This window comes from Myxocyprinus asiaticus, chromosome 2 (assembly GCF_019703515.2).
Source record: "Myxocyprinus asiaticus isolate MX2 ecotype Aquarium Trade chromosome 2, UBuf_Myxa_2, whole genome shotgun sequence".
NCBI classification, from domain to species: Eukaryota; Metazoa; Chordata; class Actinopteri; order Cypriniformes; family Catostomidae; genus Myxocyprinus; species Myxocyprinus asiaticus.
The window spans coordinates 31,199,322-31,220,219 of NC_059345.1; the positions used below are offsets into that span (position 1 = coordinate 31,199,322).

At 39.3% G+C, this 20,898-nt stretch overlaps 1 protein-coding gene across 10 annotated transcripts in view; it reads left to right on the forward strand.

Moving 5' to 3' along the window:
* The window catches only part of tjp1a (tight junction protein 1a), a 183,451-nt gene that overhangs the window by 69,636 nt on the left and 92,917 nt on the right, over positions 1-20,898 (forward strand). Inside the window, exon 1 of one of the 10 annotated variants that reach the window (XM_051723548.1) lies at positions 10,003-10,466. The exons of the other annotated variants lie outside the window; for them this stretch is intronic. Coding sequence (XP_051579508.1) covers positions 10,440-10,466 — 27 coding nt within the window. The 5' untranslated portion in view covers positions 10,003-10,439. Of the gene's footprint in view, positions 1-10,002; positions 10,467-20,898 lie in introns of those variants that run through there. 10 annotated transcript variants of the gene reach the window in all.

A 20,898-nucleotide genomic window follows, 5' to 3' on the forward strand; every position in this document is an offset into this window, starting at 1 on the left:
TGGCTTTGAGCGGCGCCGCGAGCCCAGGAACCAATCACCGAGCCGCGAGGGTTCAGGGAAGAGCGGTGAAATCCACTCTAACCGACGCTCGCAGCTGTCCGGGAAAGCATGTCATCATCTCCGCGTCAGCCTGTGACTGGGCGATCGACCCCGAAGGGAGGAGCCCAGCTGAGGCTTCCGACTGAATGAGCCTGCTCTCCGATGCTACGCTCGAGAGCTCATCACTTTCACGGGCTCCGAATAAGAGGTCAAACTCGCCGTGAGACGAGCCGGCGGACTCACCCGGAAGCCCGCTCGGGGCAGACGAGCGTGCTGGGGAATGGGAGGTCCGCGGGGGGATACCCGGCGGAGGCGGTCCCATTGGGGTCCCCAAATCGCCCCCAGTGCTAGCCACGCTGGCCTCAAACCCGTGGGTAAAAGGACCGAGGCGGGAGCCTCTGGGGTGGCGAGCGACCGCAACGTTGCCATGGACATATTCTTGCAGTGAGAACATGACCATCCACGAACGCTGTCTCCATGTGAGCAGTGCCCAGACATGAAAGACAGTGATCGTGACCATTAGAAGGCGAGAGATAATGAGCACAACCAGGAATAACACACAATCGGAAAAGCATCTTTACAAAGACGCGTCTTTAAAAAGACGTTCCGTGTGTGCGCTCTTTTAGAGAAATATATACTCTTTTAGAGGGGAAAAATGCTCTTTCAGAAAATATACTCTCTAGTTTTTCTGCCGAAGCGCCCAGGGGCGTTCTCTGCAGTGCACCAGTGCAGAGGAGGGAGAAGCCGCTGAAATGCGCCGTCAGATCCAGCAGGTGAATGAACAGTAGTATTCAGCTCAGCGAGCATGACCTTTCGGCTCCGAAGAGAAAATCTGAATGAGTGGTTGCATACCAGCTCCTTTTATACCCGTATGTTTGGGGGAGTGGCATGCAAATACCACTCGCCAATTTTGATTGGCCTTTTATCAAAGACCAGAGGTGTCTCGGGCTCCCAAGAGTGACCCCTAGTGTCACTACATTGACACCAACGTCGAGTGAGTGACAGATAGGGAACCCTAGTTACCACATACTGTAGCATAAATGTGCTCCAGAGCAAATATAACACTTTAGCAACCACCACAACACTAGTTTTGCTTAGGCAAAGACCATTCACATCTTCATAAAATATAAAAATAAATATTGTTGGACATTTTCATGAGCACTGGTAATTATCATACACATCATACCTTGGTTAAATGTCAAATGTGAACTCATGTGATTGACTTTTATATGAACAGGTCTCCTGGAAAGGCACGTAACTTTATTATTTCACAGCTTTCATAATGTTTAAGCCTAAACTTATCAAAATAATTAGTCAAAAAAATCAATTTAAACTTACACGAGCAGTTTCTTGTCTTCCCCAGAGGAGACAGACGCCGAAACACGTAATCTGTTCAGCATCCAAGTACAAACACAAACATAAACTAAACTTGCCACGATATCATAATTTTCACACTGGTGCAGTGCTCACGTTCAAACCGACTAATGCCGGTATTACCGCTGGTTGGACGCTAAGTGGTACTATGGGGTAATTTTTGTTAAGCAATAGCCTACACAATAATGCAAGGCAGCTTGATTTCAAGCTTTGAACTATTTTTTATTTGTAGTGCAATTAAAATGTGTGTTGTTCTTTGAAAGATGGCTTTTCAACAGTTGTGAAGGGCAACATCTCTTTGGCAATGAACCTACTTCATCCATGCATTCTCTCCATCAAGGGCAAAGTCCTTTCCTGAATAGGTCACATAATGTAATTACAATGCACTTTTAATCCACCAGTTTTTTTCCTTTCTTTCTAATTCTTTGTAAATCACCATTCCAATGTCCCACTGCTCCATGCATTTGGGGTCATTCAATCTCAGATTAAACACTCTCAATCCCACTTTCCCCTGCATTCCCCTGCGAATCACACCATGAACTAAAGCTCAATTTTGTTCCTGTCAGTGTTTGATGAATGGCTGCTCTCAGTGTTGGTATTCACTGTATGGAGAAGCTATGTTTGGGACCACAGTCAGGTTTAGAAGGGCAGGTCACCTGGGGCTCTGTGAACTATGATGAATCGTGATTCTGATTGTGATGCATGATTGAACATTGTAACAATCCACACTGCTTCTGAGTTTCTGTAGCTGAAACTGGTAAAGCATGTGCTAGCAACAGTTATGGATTCTATTCACAGAGAACACACAAACCTTAAATTCACTATCAATAGCTTTGGATGAAGGATCTGCCAAGTAAATATAAATGCAATGAATAAATGTAACTAGTCACACAATTGTGTGGATTGCTTGTTGTGAAAACAGCCTGATCTCACTTTGAATTTTCCAACAGTAGGTTGAAAATTATTTTTGAAAGATTTCCAGAGTCAATAAAGCCTGTGGAAACTAGATAAGGTCAATAGTTTTTTAATTCAGCACAGATGAAGACAGACAGTGAAACTGGATAATTTTCTCCCCTTCTCTTTTCCCTCCCTCGAGTCTCTGAGGTTCACTATGTTTTCTGCTCTAGTGCTCTCACTTTACCCTATTTCCCCATATTAGATAAACACCAATCATGTTTCCAAGCTTCTCTCACCAAGTCGCCAATCACAGCATGTTTTCCTAACAGCATATTTTTTTAATTCCTTCTTTACTCAAATACTTTGACTCTTACAAGCACTGTTACTGTTAGATGAGTACAATAGCCACTGGGCCAGTGTGAGCTAGGGCTATCAACAGGTCAGCTGGGGCCAAGAGCCTTGGACCTCGAGCCCAAAATTGATCTGCATTCCCACCATTGGACCAATAGCCCTGCAGCATTGCCCTGAAACCTGCCCTTAATACAACGCCCTGGTGCTAACGTCACACACCCTGCCAATTTCACAAGCAAGAGGGAAACTCAAGCTGAGGTATCATGTTATCTAAAACATCGAGTTTATATCGTTTGTAAACATTAGCTAGCTAGCAAGATAAGTTAACATTGACAACTTACCGACTGTAACTGCCATTATGTCCCAAGTGGTCTCTCCACTAACAGCAGGATGATGTCCTAGCACACCGTCCATGATCTTGAACCATGGAAAGTTCTTCCTTTGGACACCGCTTTGTCTATTGTGCATCTTAACGGATTTGTGCTGTGCACGCAATTTTTTACATTTTTCCCAAACCTATACCGTTGTGCGCTGGATACACAACTTGGCAAGTTCGGCGACACTATACTTAATCACGTCTTTGTTTCGTTTATCGTTGCTGACCCTCTGACCTAACTCTGCTAAACTCCACCTTTGAAATTGACCCCACCTCAATCCCCAGTTGGCCTTGTTTGGCCCAAGCGTAATTGGTGGGCCAAAAGCCACTGGCCGTTGGCCAATGGCCACGAGGAAGCCCTGAGAAGACATGATGAAGCCCTGGAAGTTACAGTGAGAATGCAACTGGCCCTGGCATGCACTCATTTGGCCCATTAGTGGAAACGCAGCTTGTGATTAGTATACACTGATGAGCCAAAACATTATGACCACTCACAGGTGTACCAGACAATGTTAATCATCTCCTAACAAGGCCACATGTCAAGGTCTGGGTAGATTAGATGGTAAGCGAACAATCAGTTCTCATTGTCAATGTGTTGAATGCAGGAAAATTGGGCAGGAGTAAAGACCTGAGCGACTTTAACAAGGGCCAAATTGTTATGGCCAGACAACTCGGTCAGAGCATCTCTGAAATGGCAAGGCTTTTGGGGTTCTCCCGGTCAGCAGTGGTGAGTACATACAGACAGTGGTCCGAGGAGGGGCAAACCACAAACCGGCGACAGGGTGTTGAGCGCCCAAGGCTCATTGATGCGTGAGGGCAACGAAGGCTATACCGTCTGGTCCGAACCGACAGAAGGTCTACTGTGGCAAAAGTCACAGAATATTTTAATGATGGTTATGGGAGGAATGTGCTACAACACACAGTGCGTCACAGCCTGCTGCGAATGGGGCTGCGTAGCCAGAGTGCCCATGATGACCCCTGTCCACCGTCGAAAGTAGGGATGCACCGATCCGATACCTGGATCGGTATCGGCTTCGATACTGAAGCTTTTAGACGGATCAGGTAACGGTCTGATGAGCCCAGTCCAAATCCTATACTGTGTGTTAGTCAAGCTCCAAAAATGACATGAAAGAACCATAAAAACACCATTAAAGCAGTTCATATGACTCGTGCATTTTATTCAAAGCCACTTGAAGATGCGCGATAGCTCTGTGAATCACAAAAGGCTGTGTTTAATAAGTAAATATATAGTATGTGCAGCGCCAGCGCACAGGCTGGTGATGCACTCGCGGCTATTTTTAGCCTTCACAGCGGTGCACAATATTTGAGCTCTACTCAAGAACAGCATCTCAGATGTAAATGCTCAATAGTTCGGTTCACTTAAAATATGCATTTAGAACGGCACTGGAGGTGCATTTTACCAGAATTTGAATAAGAAGCAAATTAAACTACTGTGAACTACTGGGTTCAAAAAGTGCACGATTTAAATATATTGCTGTTGTATTTAAAATTAAACTTAAAAAGTCAATAATAATAATATTAATAACAATTTATTATTATTATTATTGTCTTCATTAGTATTTGTTTACAAATTATAACAATATTTAAGTTAAATGGGTTCCAATATATAACTGTGTGAATGAAATGTGGACTGAAGAACTGATGAACTAAACTGAACAAAAAAATAGATCTGAATCCTTTAAAGTCCAGATGCAAGTTGAAACATTTAAATAAATAAATCAATAAATAAATACAAAATAAAAAAAAACACTGGTTTCTTTTCTACTGATGACTTATACTGAAATTACTGTTAATTTTGCTGCTATATTATCCAGTATATTAGTTAATAACAAAGTGTTTCTTAATAAGCTATACATTTCTATTGAAATAATGTGTAGTTAGAGGTTTGTGTTTCTTTATATATTAAAGAGTACTCCCAATTAGTTCCACACAATAATGTAAAGATATTCTAAACTGATGATGCAAAAAAAACAACACTGGTATCGGCTTGTGATCGGTATCGGCCGATACTGAGATTTCCGATATCGGAATCGGATCGGAAGAGAAAAAGTGGTAGCGGTGCATCCCTAGTCGAAAGTGCCTACAATGGGCACGTGAGTATCGGAACTGGACCTTGGAGCAGTGGGAGAAGGTTGCCTGGTCTGATGTGTCCAGTTTTCTTTTACATCACGTGGACAGCCGTGTATGTTTGTGCCGTTTACCTGGGGAAGTGATGGCACCAGGATGCACTGTGGGAAGACGACAAGCTGGTGGAGGAAGTGTGACGCTCTAGGCAATGTTCTGCTGGGAAACCTTGGGTCCGCCACTCATGTGAACGTCAATTTGACACGTGCCACCTACCTAAAAATCGTTGCAGACCAGGAACACCCCTTCATGACAATGGTATTCCTTGATGGCTGCGGCCTTTTTCGGCAGGATAATGTGCCTTGCCACACTGCACACATTGTTTGGGAATGGTTTGAGGAACATGATGAAGAGTTCAAGGTGTTGCCCTGGCCTCCAAATTCCCAAGATCTCAATCCAATTGAGCATCTGTGGGATGTGCTGGACCAACAAGTCTGATCCATGGCGGCTCCACCTCGCAACTTACAAGACATGAAGGTTTTTCTGCTAATCTCTTTGTGCCAGATACCACAGGACCTTCAGGGGTTTTGTAGAGTCCATGTAGGACCAACAGCATATTAACCAGGTGGTCATAATGTTTTGGCTCATCAAAAAGATAGCACAGAAAATACTGTAACTCAAGCTTGTTTTGGGGCTTGAGTTACTGTATCATGGCCATCTTTAAGCAGTTTCTGGCCTCAGATTCTAAGTAGATTGTAGGTAGAGGTGCAGCTTTGAGAGCTCTTTATGTTTATTCTTCTCTATGCCGCTCATCCTATTTGCTCTGTTATTTTGGCTGATCTAACTGTGAAATCTCACTGAATCAAAATTTCAACAAATACCTAAAATATTTGCATGATTTTATATATCCCTACAGCCATGCAATCAACACCTAAAAGGCTAATGATACAGTGTGCATAAATGATCTATAACATGGCAAGGGCCTGACCTAGTCAGTATGTTTAAATGCACTTTAAAAGTTTGCTTTAGTCCGACTGATGACTGAAAACAGTCAGTTTTTTTTTGCGAATTTGGAATAACAGACCTAGATAATGCGATTCAGTCCTAGATAATGCTGGGCTTTGTTCCGCTTGTAATTGGCCTCAGCGTTGTGTGCATGCTCCAAAAGACAGATGTGACGCATGACATGTATTGATGGTATTTTCTCAGCTGATGTCCTTCCTTCAAATATTGGATTATGCATTGTGTGATGTATACTTGGACAGACAGATGAAGACTGTTCCTTGACTACTCAAAACCAACTGTAGCTTGATTATAACTGTGCATGTAAACATACCAGTTATAAACTTTGTAAGTCATGTGGACATACTTTTATTTATTTCAGCTATAACAGTGTAACATTCCAACTATATGCTAAAATATGCACATACAGAGGTATGTTGTACATTGGAGAGGCAGAGCATCATGTGATCTTTGCACTTTTCACTGTGCATTAGACTCTAACTACAGACAGGCAAACCTCCAGAGCTTTCCCTCTGATCACACATGCTTCTCACTGTGTGTGTGTGTGTGTGTGTGTGTGTGTGTGTGTGTGTAATTTCAAGTCCATGGGAGTGTTTTCTAAGTGCTTGCTCTTCCATGAGCACACCTGAGCTCTCAGGCTGATGCGCAGCCTCTGGTTGCTCAGTATTTAGAGCTGTTTAGGGTAGCCACGCGCGACAAAGCTGCCTTTGATCACGTTTTTTGTCACTAACCCTCTGTCTTTGCTCTATCCTCACAGAACAAATCACTCTTCAGAGCGGTCTTTAGCAGTCCTTGTCATCCTGGGCTTAAATTGAGTTAAGGTTTTTCAAAGAGACTGAAAAACCTTAAAGAGACTTTCTGAGGTTTTGGGGAATTTGAGATTGATTTGCCTGCACCAACAAAACAGCATGCTGAATATACTGATATCCTCTCTGGTTGATGCGGATCGAAACATGCGGTGGAGAAGGATTGAGCGCCTGTCATCGTTGGCAGTATTTATCATTCTATTTTGTTGTTGTTGTTGTTGTTGTTTTGTTTTGTTTTTTTCTGTTTCTGGGGTTCAGTAATATTCGGGACTGAGATGTGCTGATACTATCTGTACTTTTCATGTGTTAGTGTTTCAATGAATTTAGATTTGTACATTTGTTCTAGTGAACATATGGGTTCACCCATGTAAAGTTATTTAAATATTTCACGATCACCCCTTTTAAAACAAATAATTTAATTTAAGATCTGGTGATTAATGAAAGTGTGTGTGTGTGTGTGTGTGTGTGTGTGTGTGTGTGTGTGTGTGTATACTGTATGTGTGTTGTGGATAAAAAAAGCATTGGCAGACAATTAGCATATCTCACCAGGTAAATCATTAAGAGTCTAGTTATTTGAAAATAACTGTATTGAAAAGGTTTTAAAAATGTTTTGGGGGTGCTTAAAAATGTATATAATGGTTGTTGTAAAGTCTTCTTAAATGTTTCATTCTCCGATCCTATCATTTCCTCTCCTTTCATGATTCCTAAAGCAAAGAGAGAATGTGATCCCTTACATTGAGTTATTTTGGGTTCATCCCACAGGCCTGATTTATGACAAGAATTTATCCCACTCACATGACTAATCCAAAGCATCCTTTGCCTCTCCCTTGGAACTGACTGTCAATCATCTATGTATTTGCGGGATTACATCAACTTGCAATAACCTCATGACCATTAGCCACAACATTAATTCTGGCTTGAAGGCTGTTGTTGAAGAGCATATGGCAGAGCGAGGAGTTTTTAATTAGAGCACATTGTGTTCAGTGTCTTAGCATTTGGTTTGCTCACATTACAAATTTGGTTGTGTCTTTTGGACTGTGCTATAGTGGTGTATTAAAAAGGACAAGTTACCCAGCAGAATGTTTTGTGCTGATATATTCTGCAACACAATGACAGGCACTAGAGTATCCCTTGTTTTATTAGGGGCTGTGTTAAACTGTATCGGTATTTCTGATTTGCTGATTTCTGTGTATGCATATGATTTGTTACTTGCAGGACAGACTGAGAATTCCCCCCAGCTTTGCTGTTGTCAGAAAAGATATCTTCACCATCTTAATGATGGTTACAAGAACTGTGGAGATAATTTAGAGAGGCAGTTAGTTTGTTGAATGGAAAGTAAACAATCTTACTCTCCCGTTTGGTGGACTATGGCAACACTTCATGGACCTAATGCATAAAAATCATTGCCACTGTCAACTGTCTTGTGATATTTTGTGACTCTGTGTTCCCTCTTTTATCAGTTGCAAACACAAGCTGAAATTTTACAGTGAAAAGTACAGTCCATAATGCTGATTTCAAAACAATACAAACTGCATTCTGGAGCCCCATCCTATGGGAGGGGACCCGGAAACCACAGGAAGTGGCCTGTATTGCAGCAATTATGTCCTGTTGGGTTTCCTGAGTGGTTTGTTATAAACCAAAACCCAATCAAAAAGTTAAACCACACACAATATAACCTTAAAAAGTTTAAAAATGTGTGTTTAATAATGCTAGGTGTTTAACTGCATTAGGTCTTGTGAATAATGTTTTGTTAATGTGACTCACTTACCCAACAGTGTATAACCAATGTGTTGTATTCCTCATTTCGACCAAAAATATAAGAATAAATAGAGTTACAAAAAAAAAACAAACAAAAAAAATGTTGTCCTATCTGTGATTAAATCTTCATGAGAAAAAAATTCTTGATGATTTGAAAAATTGTCTGGAAAGCCTGAACGGTTGAAAAATGTTTTCGTTTAAAGGGATAGTTCATCCAAAAATGAAAATTCTCTCATACGCACCCTCATGCCATCCCAGATGTGTAGGAATTTCTTTCTTCTGCTGAACCCCCAAGATTTTTAGAAGAATATCTCAGCTATGTTGGTCCATACAATCCAAGTGAATGGTGACCAAAACTAGGTCCAAAATGCACATAAAGGCATCATAAAAGTAATCCATATGACTCCAGTCATTAAATCTTTAGAAGCAATATGACAGGTGTGGGTGAGAAACAGATAAATATTTAAGTCATTTTTTTACTATAAATCTTCACTTTCACATTCTTCTTTTGTTTTTTTTGTTTTTTGGTGATTTGCATTATTTGTGCATATTGCCACCTACTGGGCAGGGAGGAGAATTTATAGTAAAAAAGGACCTTATATTAATCTGTTTCTCAACACACACCTATCATATCGCTTCTGAAGATATAGATTTAACCACTGGAGTAGTATGGACTTTTATGATGCCTTTATTTGTTTTTTTTACCTTCAAAGCTCTGACCATCATTCACTTGTATTGTATGGACCGACAGAGCTGAGATATTCTTCTAGAAATCTTCATTAGTGTTCTGCTGAAGAAAGAAAGACATGCACATCTGGGATGGCATGAGGGTGAGTAAATGATTTAAGAATTTTCATTTTTGGGGAACTATACCTTTAACAGACCAACTTATACACGAATAATGCATATGAGACAAAAATATTGCATCGTGTGTTGAAATACAGAAACTGTCACAGTGCTTGCGTACATGCCATATCAATAGCAATAGCAATAGCAGAGCAGCGAGAAACAACTTTGTTCCACTTTTACTGTCGCTTCATCTCTCTCCATCCCATCGGCTCTACGGTCAATACAAACAGGACACGGGCGGGAGGCGTCCCTGTAATTTTTTTATCTTTGTCTCTTTTGTTTAGTGTAAAATAATGAGACTTAACACGCGATACTAAGATACAGAATCGCTACATACACTCAAAGAGTTAATATTTCATATCTGGATTTGTGGTTACAAAACTAACACTGTCCCGGTTTCCACCCCACCACCCCCGCTGAAATGTAATGGTCCGCCCCAGTCAGACATGTCATGATTGTTGCTGGGAGAGAAGAGAAGCGAGCTCATCTGTTTGAAACTTCTTCAGCCGTTGTGGAACGGTGCACTTCATCATTGTTATTAAACCGCTTTAAATTCCGTGTCGTGGTCGATTTGAGGACTGGAATATGTTCTTGATTCGTTTTTGTTCTTGAGGTAATTTCCAGAAAGAGGGAGACTATCCGAGAGTAATCGCGTAGGTTTGGAAGTTTGTTACAGGTTCGGGAGTATTACCAGATGATGAACTTTGGACTGCGGGATTTCAGTTGTGTTGACATGTCTTCGGGCGACCAGAAGTAAACCCGCGTTTGCCCGGCGCTGCGGCGGCTGCTGGGCAGGAGAGAGGAGGAATATTTTGCCTTTTGCTTGTAGTGATATTTAACAAGAGTGAACTTGCTACGCCTGGAGGCAGCAAGAGATCAAAATGTCTGCCAAGGCTGCATCAAATAAGGTAGGAACTTTACTGAAGGTACTTTAAAAAACAAACAAACAAACAAACAATTGGACGTGATAAGGGTCACACGAGTCCTGACCCATTTAAGGAGCGTTACGTGTCGGAAGAGACATCATTCATCAAGATTACCAATCAACGTGTTCACTCGGCAAATATCTGCGTGATATAGCCTATTTTCCTTTATAATCAAGTTTAAAAACAGAATATTAACACATGTATACAATTAAAACTTCTTCAACGTGAGTTTAATGATCGCTGATGAGTTTGCGGAATACCTGTTGATTACAAATTGCACTGAAATCGACTATTCCGCTAATGGTTGTTGCGTCAAAGCTGTATGCGGACGAAACTAATATTGTTATCATTATTATTATTATTATTATTGCAAACATTTTTCCCGCATTGCTGAAGATTATACCAGCTTCCTGTCGGAATAGTCGATACACGCGCCTCTACCAGCACAGGGTAATAATACGGATAGAGTTTCAGTTTGTTGTCTGAATATTGTGATAGGCAGGATTTTACAGGTGCAGAAAACTATTCGGCCTGTGCCGATACAGAGATACGAGATATAGTTCAAGTATCGTTTTAAGAAAGCATATTTACGATCCTGCAATCGCGTTGGGCTTAACGTGTTCCTTACAAGTCTGGTGGGAAAAGGGAACAACTCGATTAGAATGAACTCTGGATGCGTTTGCCCTTTAACCCAGATACAGACTGTATAAAAGTAATGTTGTTGCTTGGGAAGTACAATGGTGTATAATGTGGGTGTGTTTTTACACTTAGTGGGCTTCCTCTCCTCTGTAAAATGCAGGAATGTGTACTGCACATTCGGGTTTGGGGAGTTTTTCTTGATGAGGTGAAATGGTTATGTGATGATGTAATGCCCTGGTGTAGTCTTTGTCTTTACATTAGGTTCAGTAAACATTTCACACCAAGCACTGTGACATTTTTTGTCAATTACATGATATATGTCTGTGCATGTACCGTATGTGTACTATTTTACAGGAACATACAATTGAAGCAGGAAGGCACAGAGTTACTGTAATGTCTTCTTAATCACCATATCTGTCCTTAAATAAACAGACACGACTACATTTTTTCAGGCGGAGGGATTTTGTGATGTCCATGTGTGTGGATGACCTTGCTTTTGTGTCCTAAAGTTCTAGTCTCCCTGGTGTCCTTGTTTCCTCACAGTGTCAATGGGAAACTGTACTGTCTCTGCTGTATCTGGCATCTTTTGTTTTGTTTTTAGATGCAAAGGCTCTCTGTGGATGATTACGTTGTTATTAGGACTGTCACTGAAAAGAATGGTTTTGTGTAAATATAGCAGAAAACATTAAGTACTTTCTGCATTGAATAAGCTAAAGCATGAACTTGAAAACATTAAGTCAATTCTACATTTGTACACCAATCAACTTGTAAAAATGAATGCTCTACATTATAAGTGAATATTATTTATGATTCTTTTGCAATCTTTAAAATGCACCAACATGTACCAATCCTAAAGAAGAAAATCTGTTTTTTTTTTTAAATGTACTAATTTAGTAAATTTCACAGTTAAATTAAATAAGTAAATTTGACTTAACTTTTCAAAGCTGGTGTTCCCAGCACAAACCGGGCTTGAATAATTAATAAGCTTGCATGGTTTTACTGTTAGCAAGTGTATTTACACAGTTTTTGTTACATTTAGGAACTTCTTGTTTAGTGAATTCTGAAGTTCATTTTCATGATAAAAAAAAATCTGTTGTTACCGTCATTGTTTTTTTTTTTGTGTGTGTGTGTGTGTACTAAGTATTGAGTTCTGCATGCACAGTTCTGGATCTTGTTTCTGTCACCATTAAAGCTAGGTGATGTTGTCTAATAGACTACATAGCGTTTGTTAAGCTTCCGTCATGAGCTACATGACTAAGTACATTAAAAAAGCACTGAAATCAGAATGAGCTTTATTGCCAAGTGTTCTCACGTACACAAGGAATTTATTTTGGTGATAGGAGAAACGAGTGCACACAGACCATTACAGTGAGACACAGAATATAAAACAAGGTAAGAGTATAAATAGACACAAATAATAGAACATGTAACAGAATGGTGTATGTACATGTGCAAGAGGTAATGTATGTGCAAGGTAGTGGTATGTACAGTTATTGAATTAAATTTGAGTGAATTTACGTATGTACATAAGAAATGTATTTACATTATTGCACTATGGGGGAGTCCTGAGACATGTTAGTATACTTTTAAAAGCATGGCTTAATTCAGTGTTACATTGCTTAAGTAAAACGTACAAACAAAGAGTGAATAAAATGTACTTGAAAAAAGAGTATTACAAAGTAAACTTTACTTGAGGATTTGGAATTAAAGCCACCAAGAATTGTGTATAGCCTTTGCTTGAAAAAAATGTACTAGCAATTTCTGCATTAAAATTGTTTCCTAAGTTTTTATTTATTTATTTATTTATTTATTTATCCCCTTTGCTCCCCAATTTGGAATGGCCAATTCCTACTGCTTAGTAGGTCCTCGTGGTGGCGCGGTTACTAACCTCAATCCAGGTGGCGGTCAATCCAGGTCCACTTCTGAGACAGTCAATCCGTCATCTTATCACGTGGCTCGCTGTGCATGACTCCACTGAGACTCACAGCACCTGGAGGCTCATGCTATTCTCCGCGATCCACGCACAACTTACCACACGCCCCATTGAGAGCGAGAACCACTAATTGTGACCATGAGGAGGTTACCCCATGTGACTCTACCCTCCCTAGCAACCGGGCCAATTTGGTTGCTTAGGAGACCTGGCTGGAGTCACTCAGCACACCCTGTGTTCGAACTTGTGACTCCAGGGGTGGTAGTCAGCGTCAATACTTGCTGAGCTACCCAGGCTCCCTCCTAAGTTTTTTTTTTTTTTTTTTTTTTTTTTTTTAAATGAACCCCATTCCAATTTTAATTTTTTTTTGTAAGAGAGGAGGAACTAATGATTTTTTTAATGCAATGAGTTTGGGTGTATTTGTTATTTAAAGCTGCACAATGTAAGATTTTTTGGTTAAAAATGAACAAATTGCCATTATTGATTAAGTACAAAAACAATCAGTGTTTAAAACAATGTCCTTACCTTACAACAATTCATTTCAGTAAGCCTATAAAAATAATTTGTATTTTGAGCTGTCGGGTCGGATTTGGCACAAAATCGCTGACTTATGTCGTTCTTCTTTTTGTCATGACGTCATGTCCATAAACACAAGAAAGAAGTGCCGTCTGTCACGTGTTCCAGCTGAGGACGCTGTTCAGTTCAGTCAGTCACATTCACACAGTTCAGGACAGCATCGCTGCAGTCTGGATGGATGTTTATCTGTTATCCATTTGGCGAATTTGTTTACCTGCTATAATGCTTGGAATTGGATACAGTATGTTGTCTGGAAGGGTTGTCATGCTTTTATGAATCGAACATTACTCGTGTGTTTACCGATCACGATCTGCTTTCAGGGGAAGTTACTGTACATGTTTACTAATACGTATGACCAAGGGTGAAGATTTTTCTTCAACGCAAGAGTTTAAGGACCGCATAAAAAGTGTGTTTACTTTGCACAAATAGTGCGCTTGGCCAGCTACAGAGAAAAAATGAGTAATCTTGGCAACTGATAAGTGACCAAACGTAAGTTACGACATCACTACAGGCATTCCACCAGCACAGTTGAGCATGGTTGTCTAACTGTGCTGAGAATTCCGGGCCGAGAACGGTTTCTAATTGTGCCGTGCGAATCTTTCCCAGGTGGAAAAGCTACTGTAACCATTCCTCACCATGCTCAGAACCGTTCGGCCCAATGGTGGAAAAGAGACTAAAAGTCCTTTACGGGTCTTCAATAACACCACATGCATTGAATGGCTACTGCTCACCAAGCTCCTCATTCGGGGTTAATTTAGTGCTAAATTGCCCTTTTAAATGGGAAATGTAGTTTGAGTACTTTGTTTTTGTAATTATGCATATGTAACCAAAGATTCTGAATAAAGGAGTCAGGCATATTCTTTAGATATAAATCAGCTAGGGAATAATAAAGGGAAATCCTGTTTCAGGTGTGGACATGGCTCATAATAATGCACTGATTAATGTCCCATCTACTTTGTTCTGCAGGTACAAAACATTTTGTTAGACTGGATAGATTCACTCTCTGACACCCTTTCTCACTGTATCAAACTCTTGATGATCAACACAAAGCCATTAGGGCTGGGTATTGATACAGATTTCCTAATGTGATTTGATTCCGATTCACAAGCTTTCAGTTTTCTTACATATGAAAAAATGTCTCTTCCAGCTAATGCTGTTAATTATATAGGGGATATATAATTATATATAAATAATATTTAATTTGTTTTTGGTCACATTTTAGCTTTTAAAAAGTGTACAAATCCATGTATTCCATCAATAAATATATTGCATATATTATATTTTTTTACATGTGTATTTTTGATGCATAATTTATACTATTTACACATGATAAAAATCTGTACTGTCTCTTTATGAAAACCGGCAGTTCTGTAAAGAGCGTTTGCAAATGAGAGCATATTAAAGAGAGAATTCTTTACCTCATTCGTGCTATGCATGATTCGAATTAAATAGTTATTTTTTTATTATTTTTGATCAACAATTGACTGAAAACAGAAAGGGTATTAAAAAGGACATTATTCAATGACAAATAAATTTCGTGGATCTCTTCTTTGGACACAGTAGGCCTACATGGAACGAGTCAAACCAAACTTTTACTCTCAACACGCAGTGAAAAGATCTCACTGCTGAACTTCTTCACAACTATGCTCCTCATTTACAGACATTTCAGACATTTTTAGTCGCATAGCATGAAATTTGATCTCATATGCTAGTGATTTACTCGCATTGTAGAGAGTTGTGCAGATAGTAAACAATCGATCTTGGGATTTAAGAATTTATATCAAGATCGTTCAAATGAAGATTGCGATGCATCGGAAAATCAATGTTTTTATCCAGTCCTAAAAGCCATCTTTTTTTTTTTCTAGAGAAAAAAATAAGTCTATACTTGCAAAAAAGCCAAACTAATCTAGTGTGTTCCATCTGCATAGAAATGAAGGTATTTAATATGGAACAGTATACACCGGCTCAATCACCAGTCTGTCTCTCTCATTCACAGACCGCAAGAGAGATGTGGATTATTTGTATTAATATTATAAATAGGCTTCTAGAGCTTGTATTCATAGTCAGTGTAGAGAGAGCGAGCAAGAGCTCTTGTCCTCTGTGTCTGTTCTGGAGAGGTTATGTTAATTAACTGCTGGAGCCTCTGGCTCTCATTGAGAGCATGCATGGGTTTTTAAATCATCAGAGGACAAACATATTGTAGCTATACTGCTGTACCAGACATATTGCAAAAGAGGAGTCATGCAGTTGCAATTTCCTCTGCAGGAGAGGAGGGAATATTTGTTTCTTTGTCTATATCTCAGCTGGGTTTGTGCCACTTCTGCAGATAAAACTGTACATGTCAAAATCTGGGAGTGGAGAGTAATGTGTTGTTTACAGAGCCCTGTGCGCCTCTTTCAAAGCCAGTCAGTAGCCAATCAGGCTCAAGAGTGTCTGTGTTGTTGGAAAGCTTGAGTGGTTCCCATGGTAAGGAAAAGCACTGGGCTCCTGGTGCAGCTCCACCACAGGACCTGCTGTATGTTTTGAATTGCAGTAGTATTTTACATAATCAGAATTACTGCATGTTATCTTCCATTCTACTGTCAACAGCTGGATTAAAGGAATTAGGGGTGTCAATTGGGCAGAGAAATTAAATTAGAATTTTTACCTTAAATATTTTCAGAATTCAAATTAAATTCAAATTTTGAAGTCAGCTGATTTTTAAATTGCCTTTGTTTCCTTAGTCCACAAAAGGGCGCATTGAATACAAAAACCATACAGCACCGTGTAATATTATTGCAAAGAACATTCCTGGCTGTTTAAAAAAAGAGAGCATTCCATTTTCAACTAATGTGCATAAAATAAATATGTTTTAGTCAGTCAATATTCTCAAATGTTAAGTCAAAATAAAATGAGGGGGTAAAATGCTTCAGTAGACAGTTCACATGGTGTTACACTTGCATTGATGCCACAGCATACTACCCCAGACTCTTCATAATAACAGCAAAATGCCACACAGTTTTTTTTTATTCAGTACAGTTGTATGTAGGGTAGCGATATTCCCAGATAGCAGTGGTATATGGCTGAACTCAGTGGTGAAACGGCTCAGACTATGAGCCCATGCCAGGGGCTGTTCAAACAAACGGAACACAACAGAATGGAACCAAATGCGAGGATCTCGAGACACACATTTCCAAGTTGAACTCCTTTCCTGACAAAGCATTTAAAAAACTTTAAAAAACTCACAAAAAAACTTAACCTGAGAAATGCTTATAAAAATAGGACTGTGAATCGCAGGGCGCTGACTGCAAGTCCTGTAGTGGAAGCTTGGCTTAGCTAAAGTTTAAGCAACGGCTAAAGACCTCCACCTACTTTAAGGGGCCGAATGCTTTTGCAACCATCCGTTTGTTTTTCTGTGTAAACCCGCGCTAGACGAACATATTTATTTCACTTTGTTTTTGTTTATTCAGTGTCTTGTGCAGGAGCGCTGTTTTTAAATAATGTGTCTAATTAAAAAGCATCTTGAGACACCTGATTTCTGTTAAACTTAATTTGTTGCGCTGTATTTAGCCTTTTCATTGATCTGAAGTCATCATCAGTGCTTGGCACACATCCAAAATTTGAATGCACCGTTTTAGCATTCGAATGTGCAATTTTTAACGCATATTTGAATTTCGAATTTTAATTTGATAGTTCAACCCAAATATGAAATTGATGTCATAATTTACTCATGTTGTTCCAAACGCCTGTAACCTACTTTCTTATGCAGAGTATTATGCATGAATATTCTGGTTCATCAATTAAATACAATGGCAGTTGATGGTGACACACTTCAAAGCTTTAAAAGACACCCAAAAGTATCATAAAAGTAGTCAGATGCACCAAACTCCAAGTCTTCTGAAGGCATACGATTGGTTTTGGTGTTTCAGAAGACATGGAATATGACGCACAAGTTGCATGGACTTCTTTTATGAGACTACTGGGTCCTTTTTTAAGCTTTAAAGTAAGGGACTATCCACTGCCTCGGACAGTAATATTCATGAAAACATATTCTTTTGTGTCCCGCGTAAGAAAGAAAGTCATTAGAGTTTGGAACGAAATGAGGGCGAGTAAATTATTACCAAAGTTTCGATTTTGGGTGAACTTTTCCTTTGATATTGTATGTTAGACATTTTATGATGTGTGAAAGTGTATTGCTCACACTGAGGAAGACCTAGTGCATTTACTGCTGGGTGTGTCATTTCCACATTTCCGCTTAGTTTAATGTTCTGCTAATGAGTGCTTAATTAGGCTGTACCCTACTGTCACCCCCGTCAGTCATTACCACTGGGCTTTCAGTGTTCTTGAACTGTGTGAGGCAGCCTTTTTGAGTCTTAGATCTTCACTGCATGTGACAGGAGAGAGCAAGAGTGTACATGTTATCCTCTGTATGTGTCATCTCTTAGCCAGTGAGTTTGTAACTTATTAAGCCTAGTGCACACTGCACAACTCGAGCTTGTTTCCTTTGATGTTTCGAGTCTGCGACTACTAGTCTGCGAAGGTCGTTCAATCTGAAACTTCTCTAAGTTCGTGTAGTGTGCGCAGTTCTACGACTTGCCCAGACTAGTTGCAGATGCTATGATGGATTTCAAAACTGCTTGTAATCTGGCCGGATTCATCAGGTGTGCGCACAGTCCTGCCAAGTGAGAGACCGACAATGAGCAAAAGCCAATGAAATACAGAGAGAGAGAGCAAGAGAAGAGCAATGCATTGAGAAGCAGGAGACAAAAAAAAAAAAAAAAAAAAATATATATATATATATATGTTTTTCCGTTCAGTGCAATAAACCTCCGCGAGCCCTTTTTTCATGTTGTTTGTTGACATGTTATCACCGAAATTTTCCCGCTGCTATGTGCGCGAGTTTGTGAATGAATTTCGGAATCGTATCTTTAAGATGCATTTTGGGTGATCCGTTTGATTCGTTGCTGGTTATGTGCTGATTTAAAAGAAAATAACCACCCTATCGAAGAAGCAAAAAGATATACATGCACAAGAATGGATCTTCTTCAGTATACTTGATATTAACACGCAGTTATACAGGTATTCCACTAAAATTAACACAAACTAAAATATTTATTCTGATTAAATCAAACCAGTATGAGACAAAGATAGGAAATGCCTACAAGAAATTAAAAGTTCATGTGTTATTTGAATTTTGCTAGAGCTTAGGTTGGAAAAATGGAGTTCATTGATTTTTTTTAATTTATTTTTTTTTTTATTTTAAATCTCTTAGTCTTCCCTGCACTAAAGACAGTAAGTGGAGCTAAATGGGGCATCTGTCTTCTTTTATAAACTTTTATAGACATTTAAAGTTTATAGACCTTTAAAGGGGTCAAATCATAGTTTTATTTATTTATAAAATAAAATTTATGTCCACTTATAATAATAGGTCTACTCTCTGTAAAATGTTAGTAATGTCATATTTTTATTTATTTATTTATGTTGAAAAGTAGTAGTCAATAAATAGTGGGTTTGGGAACTGAGAGCCTATTCTTAATCAGAACCGGTTCCATAAAAAAAAAAAAAGAAGCCAGAACTGAATGATTTTCTTGACATTCGGATCCATTAACAGTTCTTAAATTTGCATTATTTCATTAGAGTTCTCTCTCGATAATTTGTCCTCATTTGCAAATGCTCTTTACAGAGCTGCTGATTTTCTTAAAGAGACGGTTTTTAGCTTGTGTTTGCTGAACAATGTAAATACTTGTAAATATTAAAAATGGAATCCAGAAAAATTTAAACGGAAAATGCTAAATTTGTATCTGTGAGACTTTATGCAGTTCTTTTAATCAAGCCATTTTCTGTGTAATTTCATAAAAAATCTGAGGCTTTTTATTTGTTGATTATTGTATCGATTTAGTATCGTTACCGAGGTACCAGGGCTGGTATCGTACCGAAGCCAATATTTTGGTATCGGAGCAACCCTACATGTGAGTATGTGTTCATAATCTTAAAAATATGTCTGTTTCTTAGCAGTTTTCTGTTATGTCTATCTGTGCTACTCGTTATACACCAATCTGGTTGAGAGAATGGGGCAGAAAAAAACAACATTAATCTGAATCACATGTCAGTTCTTAGTGAGCCTTCTTCTCTCAACCATGATATCTGTAACTTCTGAGCAGATCTGTGGAGTAAGCCACATTGATTAGGCAAATTATTTTCACTGCTATTGACCCCTGCATAATTGTTGTTTAAGCGGTGGTTAAATGTAGACCAAAGCCTGAAGAGATTACAGACCTCACAGCATTTATTTACCTCAGAGACTTAAATGTATTTATTTATTTGATAACCGTCTGTTATTATTGTATCATGTGTCTGTAATGATAGTGATCACTGCTAGATTTGGTGTGTTTGTGGGCATGGAGTAAGAGAGTTAGGATAATGATGGTCTTGGCAGTTTTGGTTTGTGTGAGTCTGGCTGAGTCAGTGGATTAGTGGTATTGTGTTGTTTGTTTGAGTGCAGTACAGGGGCTCAGAAAGGGGGAGATCATTCCTGACTTCTGAAGATACAGAGCCTGACAAGCTCACTGCCACATGGGAACTCATAATGTTTTAAAACTCTCATAGCCTTGGATTGTAAAGCTGTAAAGTCTTTTTGTGTTTTCAGTGGGCAGTCTTTCTTGAATCCTCACGTCTGTTGGCAGTCTAGCTCTCCATTAGGGCTGATGTCTCAGATTTAGGTCCACTGACCTCAGCTCTGCTGTGCCCACAGCACAAAGCAAGTTAGCTGGGATCTAGTCTGTGTTTATGGAGCTGGGAAATTCTAGAAGGCTGTTTTGAAGATAAGATTTGAACAATTTCCTCCTTTTAGTTTGCCCCACAAGCTTTCAGCAGATGTTGCTGTGACCTCTTTTGTCTTCTCTTGAGCATTTGTTATGGGAACTTTATCACTATTCTTTGATAGATTTGTAAAAAGGTCCTGTATATGGGTGATTTACATTTAAGCATGAAAATGTATGGAAAAACAAACAAATGTAGACCGTAGAACATTGTATTGGCCTAATTATACAATCGCAATTTAATTAGCATGAAACTATTACTAAAATTTTACACGCATATACAAATGAGCAATCTGCCAAAAATGGAACTTTGTTGAAATCTAAAATTCAGCAACTCTTTTCTGCCCATTTCCATCATTGAGTAGAGCAACCAACAGCCTCTCTCTCCAACGATCTGTGTATTCAGATTTCACACAGAAAGAGTGCGTACAAACCTATCGGATCTCAAATGTGCCACACACTTCAAAAACTC